Consider the following 11,071-nt stretch of genomic DNA (forward strand, 5'->3'; position numbering starts at 1 on the left):
ACAGAGAGGTCACAGAGCGGTCACAGAGAGGTCACAGAGAGGTCACATCCAGTCGACGGCTCTGTGCTTCACCTGCACTCGTGGTTACATGAAGTCATCGTAGCAGCTCGGCATTGGTTGAAGAAATGCACATCGCCCGCCGCTGGTCCAGAGGGATGACAGTTACAGCAGCTTTGATCAAACCTTAAACTTTATACACAATCTCACGCGATACCGAGCGTTTTCTTGCATATTCTGAAGTATGAGTTGTGAACAACTCTCAGCTACTACCACACCAACTTCTATATAGTTGAAGCCCTTTTTGTGCAGGCTAAGGTCGATTAGCTGTGACGGCCATCTTGAACTGGGCTCACCACACAAGATTTAAGTCGTTGATGCACTCGTCTGTTATTGGATGTTTTTGATCATTTTAAGTGCAGAAAGGTTTTGAGCTTTGTCCACCCATGAGAATCCAAGTAAGCAGCTACTTTTAAACCTGTTTGAAGTTTTGAAACATCTTCTTAACGCGCGTTCACATTTTCTCTCCCCCACTGTTCAGCATAAAGTTTTCAAGTGTTACAAAAATATAAATTAAACAGACGTCTTCCTGTTCGTTGTTTAAACAGTCAGTCCCGTACGGTGAAGATCGACCTCGTACTGACCGCAGCAGAGTTTATCTTTATTTGCAAGAATAAAGATTTCAGACAAACGATGCATTTCATCGAGGACAACAAAGATAATGTTACTAACACTGATATATTTCACCTCTGTTAGATTTATTGTTCTAACGTTAGCATGCTAACTTGAGAGGCATGTAGCTAATGACGAGTGGGTAGTTTGAAGAGAATTGATTTATTTTATTTTACAAATGAGCTAAAATAAATTTACCATGCTCTGTTCAGTAGAATACACCACACCATATGGCTGGACACATTGTACATTTAGGCCATTTGCATGTAAGAGCACGGCTTGTTCCCAGTGTTTGTATCGGCACATCCCCGATACGATACGTCCCTCAAACATCTTTATCGGCCCCACGATATATCGTTCAGGCTCCATCATTATTATTATTATTATTACTATAAAAATGTGTCATCTGCGACGCGCTCATAATAAAAGGGTTAAAATTCACCTATGAGATTATATTTTGCTAACAGCCAAACGTTCAATACGTTGTGCTTGAAGTGTGTGTTGGGGGTGACTCTCGGTTACTACCACACCAAATTCCAGTTCAGCAAAGTGACTGAAGTTCGGCCACGCTGGTTTCTTCTTAAGATCAGTTTGTTGTGGCAGCCATCTTGTCTCTTTGACAGTTGATAACACATGTATGTAAAGTTTTACTCAGTCTTCCAGACTGTCTCACCGTGTCATCGTTATTCACTCTGCGTTGGTGGGAAGGCCCTTAACGAAACGTGGAGTTGCTCATTTTGACAACCGCACGTGCTAATGTGGACTGTGGCCGTACCTCAAACTGAACATCTACTGAACAGAGCAACATTTTAGACATCGTAGCGAGTTACTGAAAACACACGTCACGTTTCTTTCCTCTGACTCCATGAATGGCAGCACTGGTTCTGTGGAGCACAAGCTGCTCGTCCCCCTTTCCCAGCCTCCTCTGGGTTGGCTGGTTAAACTGGCGAGCGTTGGTGGGCGTGTGTGTGAGCATGTGTGTGTGTGTGTGTGTGTGTGTGTGTGTGTGACGGTTCTTCTAGGGCGCATGCGAACTGAGGCCCAAAAGGGAAAAGGCTTCATCACAGACCCAAGCCAGCTGCCCTGCTTCAAACACTGCAAGAAGAGAGGGAGACGGAGTCAAACCTGCGCGCTCGGCCTCCCCACGGAGCCGCTTCGCCACACAGCCTCAGATGGGAGGAACTGGTGTTTAAGACAGAAACCTGCAGGAGTTTGTGTCTCAGACTCCCAGGACTCAAAGGGCACTTGCTGCCTTGAGAGGCAAGCTGACCTCTGAGGTTAAGGAGTGGAGGAGGTTGGTGGGAGGCCACAGCGAGGGAGCTGCTCCCCACAGAAGGAGACGCAGCAGTTTGCAGGAAGCGGGTGAACCGGAGGAGATGGCTACAGGAGAGATCACCACACTTCCCTCCGCAGCTGAGGACGACGGCAGCGGCGGTTTTCCTGGGAGCTTCAAGGAGCCGAAGAGGCTGTACTGTAAGAACGGAGGCTTTTTCCTGAGGATCAAATCTGACGGGGGCGTGGACGGCATCCGGGAGAAAACCGACCCCCACAGTAAGTACCTCCAGTCGCCTTCTTCTGCTTTAGGACGTTACACAAGGACTCTTTATGTTCCTTGTAAATATGCAAGAGGAAAGTTTTAGTGAAGCTTTCGGAGAAAGAAGGAAAATGAGGATTTTCCGTCTTACTGAAGTTTCTTCACTCGTTCAGATTTTTAGTGTTTTGAAAACTGGAAAATGTAAAAGCTGCAGACGTTCACCTCAGGTTTAGTCTGAGTGAAAGTGTTCGGCCTGCTGAGTCACAGCCGCTCACGGCGTGCTTCGTGTGACAAGACGGCAGATTAAAGCCCCGCAGATGCTCTCCGGGTCAAAGGTCAGCCTCAAGCTCAGAAAACAACTGTCGGTTATTTTTACTAATTCTAATCCATCATAAATGTTTGGCTCATTCTGAAGAAGGATGCACCAATTTTATGTTTTTGTAGCTTTTATATTTTTAAAAGTATTTAACTATTTACAAATATTTTCCCATATAAATAAAGATTTCTGCGTTTCATTCAAAAACTTTCTTCTCTTTGAAATCTGCTTCAGCTTATCTTCAGCTCTTTTTTGTCTCCTATGCTACTTTTAGCTTTTACTTAGCTTTGTGCTGCTCTAGGTTTTAGCAACTGTTCTGCTCTTTTAGCTGGCCTTTTGCTACTATTAACTTGTAGCTAGCATTCTGCTATTTTTAACTAGCCTTCTGCTTTTAGCTAACATTTTGATGATTTTAGCTGTTAGCTATTACTTTTAGATTTTAGCTGCCGTTCTGCTACTTTCATCTTTGAGTTCATATTTTTCTACATTTAGTTTGTAGCTAATGTTTTGCTACTCTTAGAATGCCTTTTTCTTTTAGCTACCATTTTTTTGCTTTTAGCTACTATTCTATTAGTTTTAGTTGCTTTCTGCTACTTTTATCTTTTACTTAAACTTTTGATACTTTTGGTTTGTAGCTAGTGTTCTGCTATTTTTAGATAGCCTTTTAATACTTGTAGCTTTTAGCCAGTCTTTGGCTACTTTTAGATTTTGATCAGCTGTTTGCTACTGTTCTGCTAGGTTTAGCTTTTAGCCAACTTTTTTCTACTTTTAGCTTATAGCTGTTAGCTGGAACTTTTATCTATACTTTTGTTGCTTTTAATAAGTCGTAGTCCTCAGTTCTGGTCCTTGAGGGCCACCGTCCTGCACGTTTTAGCTGATTTCTGCTTGATTTGGATGAATGAGTGAGTGACAGGTTTCTGCAGAACTTAAAGAGCAAAGTAACAGCTAAAACATGCAGGACCAAACCCTTGTGGACCAGGAATCGGCTAGTATTTGGCTGCTTTTAGCAAACCTTCAGCTCTTGGTTACCATTTTGTTACTTTTAGCTTTAAGCTTGTGTTCTGTTCTTGTTTTTTAGCTAGTTCTCTGCTTATTTTAGCTTTAACAATTTAGTTTCAGGTTCTTCAGCATGTTTCAGCAGTCCTTCAGCTCTCACTGCATTTTCACAGAGACGTAACTTGTTAATGTAATGCTAATGATCCCTCCACGTTTGTGCAGTGAGACGATTTAATCCTTTTTTAAACTGAAGTCATGAAGCAAAACCCGATCTGTTCTTCCCTCCGAGGCCTCGTCACTGATTAAAGAGTGTCCTGAAGTTTCATCACGAGGAGGAGGAGGAGGAGGAGGAGGAGGAATGCACCTTTTTCTTCCTCCTGGGGAAACACGTGCCTGCTAATGTTACCGAGGATAAAAAGCAACATGTGGATCCTTCACTGCACGAGATGCTGCTCCAACTCGTACCTGCAGTTACACAGATGGGCACGATCCTGAAGTACTCTGAGGAATGATTAGCTGCACTTCGGCTCCTCTGCAGAGGTTAATGTTTCACATTTGTCCAAGAGGCCGTGTTACAAGTCTGCGAGTCATTAAGCAGGAATTAATGTTAATGGTTTAGCTTTGAACCCAACTGGTTTAAGTAGTGGATTATCCTATGGGGGCCAAGGCCACCATTGGCCACCCTGCGGCTCTGCCATTGCACCTAATTTTCTAGGAACATTTTCTAACCTTTGTTGCGCTGTTACAAGAGACGCAGAGACTAAAGAGCCTAAAGCCATCACGTGGCGTTGATGAGGACGTTTTATCAAACCTTATATTTTAATCTCAAACATCTTCTGAACCTTGTGTTGACCTGCATGTGACAAACAAACAACTTACCTTAGTTGTAAAATTGCTCCCTCTGCTCACCTGCATCTGCCACTGCTCTCTAGCTCTGTACTTATAACCAACTTAACACCTTGCACCAGAAACATTAAGGTTTACTTGTTGTCCCTGTTTAATTGACTCGTCTGGAAAAACAGTGTTCAGACCCCTCAGCGACGGGAGACACGGGCTTGTTTGGGATAGAACACCTCTTTGTTCAGTGATGTGAGTCTTAACTGTAGACAGATGTGTTCAGAGTCCTGATGTGGATTCATTTAGAGCAGAGCCTCTTAATTCCCCCCCACTTCCTTCATTTAGCTTCCTGTAAATGGTCCTGCTGGTGAGAGGCGGCGTCTCGTTCCAAAGATGGAGGAGATTCCGAGGCTGCCTCAGTTGCGCTTCGCTGTTTTCCAGCGTCTGATGTGACGTTAAACTTCTGTGGTTCTAAAAGCAGCAGCTGAAGGAACACGAGCTGATGTTTGGCTCGAACAGAAACCACTTCCTGTTAGACCGCCAGGAGGATGGAGGTTTAAATTATTCACGCCGTTTATCCTTAAGGCGCTATTCTGGTTATTTTCTGGTACTTTTGAACCTTTTCATGTGAGATCCAGATTTGTCAAAACCTACAAATGGTTTGTTGAAACTTTGTTTTACAAATTGTTGTAAAAATGTTCTTTTCGCATTTAATTTGCAGACACTTTTATCAAAAGTCAATCCCACCTCCACAGATAGCTTCAAGGTGGAGGTGGGAGTGCATCAAGGATCGGCTCTGAGCCCCTTCTCGTTTATTCTGGTGATGGAACGACTAACAGATGAGGTCAGGCAGGAATCTCCGTGGACGATGATGTTTGCAGATGACGTTGTGATCTGTGGTGAGAACAGGGAACAGGTGGAAGAGAACTTGGAGAGGTGGAGGTATGCACTTGAAAGAAGAATGATAGTCAGCCGTAGTAAGACAGAATCCATGTGTGTGAATGAGAGGGAGGAGGTGGAACAGTGAGGCTACAAGGAGCAGAGGTCACAAAGGTGCAGGACTTCAAGGACTTGGGGTCCACTGTCCAGGAACATGGGGAGTGTGGTAAAGAGGAGAAGAAGAGAGTCCAGGCAGGATGGAGTGGATGGAAAAAAGTTTCAGGAGTGATTTGTGAGAAAAGGATGTCAGCAAAGGTCAAAGGAAAAGTTTACAAGACAGTGGTGAGACCATCGATGTTGTATGGTCTGGAGACAGAGACATGGACAAAAAGACAAGAGACAGAACTGGAAGTGTCAGAAATGAAGATGTTGAGGTTCTCCTTAGGAGAGACAAGGATGGAGAAGATCAGGAATGAGATCATCAGAGGTACAGCACAGGTTGAACAACTGGGAGATGAAGTTAGTACATTGGTCTTGGAATCTAGCTGTTTTTTGTTTTGTTACCTTTTTCCTTTTAGCCATCCTATTTGTTTAAAAAAAAAAAAAAAAAAAAACTGTAGTATGAGTTTTTATAACTGTTTATTGTTGTTGCTGTTGTCCATTGTTGTCATCTTTCTTTGTTGAAATCAGGTCTCTCTTGTAAATGAGTCCTCGAGGCTCAATGGGATTTACCTGTCTAAATAAAGGTTGATTGATAGAGAGGACACACTGAGATGGTTTGGACATGTCCAGAGGAGGTACAGTGGTTTGGACATGTCCAGAGGAGGGACAGTGGTTATATTGGTAGAAGGATGTTAGAAATGCAGCTGCCAGGAAAAAGACAAAGAGGAGACATATGGATGCAGTTAGAGAGGACATGGAGGTAGTTGGAGTGAGGACTAGCTCTGGGGACCCTGAAGAGGGAACAGCCGAAAGAAGAAGAAGAAGATTATTTTACCAAAAGTGAACCATACGACATCATCCAGGGGTTTACAAATGTTAAAATTCATAATTACATGTTGTGAGACTTCAGTAGCTTCAAATAAACTTGTTCTTTAAAAATGTTTTTTTTTGTTTGTTTTTTTTAATCCACAGAAGTTTGTTTTAAATAATTTGAATTTATTTAGTCTGAATCTGTAAATTTGTCACTTGATGACACCAAATTAAACAATCTGAGTCATAAATCCCAAGAGAACAACTTTCTGGAGCTTCTTGTAATCTGATTATTCTGCTCTTTTTTTATTTATTTCCTGTAACCCCTTAAATATATTTTGGCTTTACTAATGGATGTATTATTTATATATTTACTCATTTTGGCCGCTGGCTTTGTGGAAACCATGAATAGTTTTAAATGTATTAAGAATATATTTTAAATTAGAGCTTCAGTAAAGTCCTTTTTATATAATAGTTAGGATTTATCAAAAAGATTACTTGTTTTTTCTCAAATGGTTTCTGTTTATTGATTTTAAATATTTTTCTGTCCATCTGCAGTAAAGCTCAAGATGCAGGCGACCTCCGTGGGGGAGGTGGTCATCAAAGGAGTCTTTGCGAACCGGTACCTGGCCATGAACCGGGATGGACGGCTGTTTGGAGCGGTGAGACATCGCTACTCTGTTTTGGTTCTATAAAATATTCTAGAATCAGAATAAGATTTATTATCACTGCACCGAGATACAACAAGAACATGTACGCACGGTCGTTCGCAAGATGGGCGGCGTGCACGAAGCTGCTGCTATAAAAGCGCGGCCTCTCTTATTCTTGTTCAGAATAATATTTACACTTAGTTGAGAAAAAGGGAAGAAAAAACATTATGTTAAAACATGAATGCAATATGGCAATTCAATAAAATATGATTTACATTGACATACATGTCAGAATAATCGTAATCCTTATAACTTTTAAAAAACAGGATATTAAAATTAAAAAGTTAAATGTTTTAAAATGTAAACACTGAATCTAAAACTGATTACCGTAATTTCTGGACTATAAGCCGCTACATTTTTCCACGCGCTTTGAACATCACGGCTTATATGTGCTGCGGCTAATTTATATATTTTTGTTTTGATGGTCTAACGAGCTTCATGCTACCAAAACATTTAGCCTCGTCACACCCGGGCGCTCACACAGCTGCCCGATACACGGCTCTCTTGGGGGTGGGTCCTTGTGACTCAATGAGACTATCGGTTTAAATAAAGGTTAAAATAATCTGACCAATGAATTTACTGAATAGGTCACAGGGCAGCATCGTGGCACAACTGGTAGAGCTGCCTCTCAGCGAGCAGGTCCCCGGTTCAAATCCCGGTCCGGGGTGGAGTTTGCATGTTCTCTCCGTGCTGCGTGGGTTTACTCCGGTTTCCTCCCACAGACCAAAAACATGCACAACGAAGTATTTGCAGCCATTCGAAATAAGTGTCAACCGCAGATCAAATCCAATCGCGAATTTGCCTCGAGACAAAAGTGACGTTGAGAATGACAACAAAAGAGACGGAGGACGTGTGGTGACGTTTTTCTGAGACTCTTCAATTCTGACACTGACGAAGACGCCTTTAGTGGTTTTAGTGCGCGGGAGGAACGAAGATAGTGTTCAATGACCTTTCCTGGTAGGCTACTGTACTTCTTTATTTTAGCCAGTCGTGCTCCAGGCACTGTTCAGACAACATTTACTGTGTTTGTGGATGTTACCGGTACGTATTTAATAAAAAAATCTTTCTGTGTAACAACGTGGACACCTGCGGCTTATACACAAGTGTGTAAAATATATATTTTTTTCTTTTTATACTTAGTGGGTGCAGCTTATATTCATTATGCTCAATAGTCTGGAAATTACGGTGACTCTTGGATTCAAGATGGCCGCCACGTGGATATAATTCAACCAAAGTGACAGACGTTGCTCTGAAACTCAGTCGCTGAGCGTCGCTCTCGACATTTACTCCAAGCTGTGTAGACTTTTCGCCTAAAACTTGATGATTGGTGTCAACCCTGTTCGTGTTAGCAAAATAACTCCTGGCCCACTGGGCAGATGCAGCTACTCGACCGTACCAGCAGAAAGAACCCTCAACTCTGTCCGATTAGCGGAAATTGATCAAATCTGTGTGGTGGCAGCTGAGTCGTTCTCATCATGTGACAAACTACACAAGCTCCCGTTCTTACGCAAGTTTGAACATTTACAAGGTTTGACCAAAGCTTTTCATCTTCTCTTAAACTCAATGGGCGATATGCATCCTCTCAAAGATTGCTAGGCCTTTAATTTGTTTCGGTTAATCTTTAGATTATTTAGTTTAATTTAATCTGTGGAGACGTCTCAGCCGGATCAGAGGACAGGAAAGACGTGACTCGTCTTAGCTGCCAGTCCTCTTTTCTTCTTTCGGTCCAGAATCTGGCTCAGTTGGTAGAGCTGTTGTCTCTCAGCGAGAAGGTTGCTGGTTCAGATCCCGGCTGGGGTCCTGTCAGGGTGGAGTTTGCATGTTCTCTCCAGGTGCTCCGGTTTCTTCCCACAGACCAAAAACATGCGTGTTCGACTGATTGGAGACTCTAAATTGTCCCTAGGTGAAAGAGAGTGAATGGTTGTTTGTCTCTGTATGTCCCTGTGATGGACTGGAGACATGTCCAGGTGTCCCCTGCCTGTTGTGCAGTGATAACTGGACATGAGCACCAGTGGCACCAGTGACCCGAAAAGGAATAAACGGGTAAAGATAATGGATGGGTGGGTCCAGAAGTCTCAAACGTCACCACTTTACACTATCACCCGCCACCTTTCATGTCGGCTGGGGTTATTTATGTTTAAAGCACTTCTTTATTCTTAGAATACAAACGACTCCTCAAAAACAATTATTTAGTAAGATTTCAGGTTTATTGTCGTAAAAAGTTAAACTTAGTAATTTATTCAAACAAAGTTTATTCTTCAATAGAAACTTGCAGAACAACCCTGAAGTTTTTTTGTTTGACTGTTTTCTTACATTTCAGTGGATTAAATAATCCTTACTGGGACGTGAGTGTCTAAGTAACTTGGACTCAGCTGTGTAATAAATCTCTGCAGCAGAGTCGGAGTGAAGCGTCGAACGTTCACGTTTTGTTTTGTGTTCCTCAGAAACGAGCGACGGACGAGTGCTACTTCCTGGAACATCTGGAGAGCAACAACTACAACACCTACCGCTCCAGAAAATACCCCAACATGTACGTGGCACTGAAGCGGACTGGTCAGTACAAGTCCGGGAGCAACACCGGGCCGGGTCAGAAGGCCATTCTGTTCCTCCCCATGTCTGCCAAGAGCTGATCAGAGGTCAGAGGGATCTTCACGGAAACAACTGCAGAGATGTGAAGCCGATGACGTCAGCGTTCCACAACCGAAAGTAGCCGTGACTCGTGACGGGTCGGTTACAGTTTAATCCCGAACATATCTGAAGTCGTTGGGCCGAACTCTTGAGTCAGTGCTGCATGTTCTGACCCGGCTGCTTCCCAGGAAAACCAGGACTTTACCGGAGTCTGACGGCCCCGGCGGAGCAACAAGAACCTGCCCTCAAAACAAAAAGAAAGCCTAAAGCTAACAGCGCGCTCGCTAATCTGCAGTTTACCTTCTCGGTTTATAATTTTACAAATTATTTATCTTCTGGTTGGAAAAGTAGTTTTACTCTTTTATTATTGTCATTCAGAACATTTTTCAAAAATGAGCAAAACTGTAGTTAAATAACTAAAATGGGTAAAACAGTGCATAAAAACAAAACAAACAAAAAAAAACAGTTAAATGCTAATATTAGCAGCACCTACATGCTAAAAGCAAAAATTAGCAAGCCATTAGCCATCCATCCATGCATTATCTTTACCCGCTTCTTCCTTTTCGGGTCGTGGGGGTCATGGTGTCCATATCCAGCAGACACCTGGACAAGTCTCCAGTCCATCACAGGGACACAGAGACCAACGAGACAAACAAGCATTCACTCTCTCACCTCGGGACAATTTAGAGTTACCAGTCAGCCTAACATGCATGTTTTTAGTCAGTGGGAGGAAACCGGAGTATCCGAAGAAAACCCATGCATACCATTAGCTTAATGCTAAAATTAGTAAAACGCTACAGAAAACCTATAGCAAAAAATGCTAGTAGCTAAAATTAGCTGGACATAAGCTAAAAGTTAAGAGGCATAAAAAGCAGCAAATCAGCTGAAGTAGATTTTAGAAATCAATGTTTTCAAATGAATTAAATAGATCTCAGTGAATTTCTGAGGATTTAAAACCCAAAGTCGTAGCGCACTATTCCTGAACGAGCCGAATATTTCCACGTGTGAGCGGTTACAAGAGCAGCCGTAGTTCGACTGCAGGACGTGCGCGGGAAAGACTATACATAGGTAAAGCATAAATATTTCTGTTTTTGTTATTTAGAAGCTTGATGCAAAGTAAGTGTCTGTTCTTATTATATTAGTGTACCTGCAGAACATGACGTTTGTGCAAAAAGCGTTTTTAAGTGATCAACGTTGAGTAGTTTGATCCGATGTTTTACTTCAAATTAACAGATAATTTAATGAGGCAGCAATAAATCTACTTTACACCAACCATGACCTTTAGTTTTAATACCACGAGTTGTAAAACTTTAACGTAGGTGAAAATCCTTTCAGGAGGTTTTCAGAAGAGCTGTGGACCCAGACTGAGGTGAAACCACAGAACCTGACCCGAGTCGTCAGGTGCACCAGTCCAGTCAGAACCTACAGCACCACGAGTCGTCAGGTGCACCGTTCCAGTCAGAACCTGCAGCGCCACGAGTCGTCAGGTGCACCAGTCCAGTCAGAACCTGCAGCGCCACGAGTCTTCAG

At 42.7% G+C, this 11,071-nt stretch overlaps 2 protein-coding genes across 2 annotated transcripts in view; one reads left to right on the forward strand and one right to left on the reverse strand.

The window, feature by feature from the left end:
• The first annotated feature begins 1,772 nt into the window (after positions 1-1,772).
• On the forward strand, positions 1,773-9,786 carry fgf2 (fibroblast growth factor 2). The gene is made up of 3 exons (XM_037675619.1): positions 1,773-2,220; positions 6,762-6,865; positions 9,358-9,786. Exons 1-3 carry the CDS (start codon positions 2,046-2,048, stop codon positions 9,541-9,543), a joined length of 465 nt encoding a protein of 154 aa, XP_037531547.1. The 5' UTR covers positions 1,773-2,045; the 3' UTR covers positions 9,544-9,786.
• Positions 9,787-10,994: 1,208 nt separating this feature from the next.
• Positions 10,995-11,071, reverse strand: part of nudt6 (nudix (nucleoside diphosphate linked moiety X)-type motif 6) — a 14,514-nt gene continuing 14,437 nt past the window's right edge. The window contains exon 6 of the mRNA XM_037675620.1: positions 10,995-11,049. The gene's annotated coding sequence lies outside the window, so the exon portion shown is untranslated. The remainder of the gene's footprint in view (positions 11,050-11,071) is intronic.

This window comes from Nematolebias whitei, chromosome 4 (genome assembly GCF_014905685.2).
Source record: "Nematolebias whitei isolate Nwh7 chromosome 4, NemWhi1, whole genome shotgun sequence".
Classification (NCBI taxonomy): Eukaryota; Metazoa; Chordata; class Actinopteri; order Cyprinodontiformes; family Rivulidae; genus Nematolebias; species Nematolebias whitei.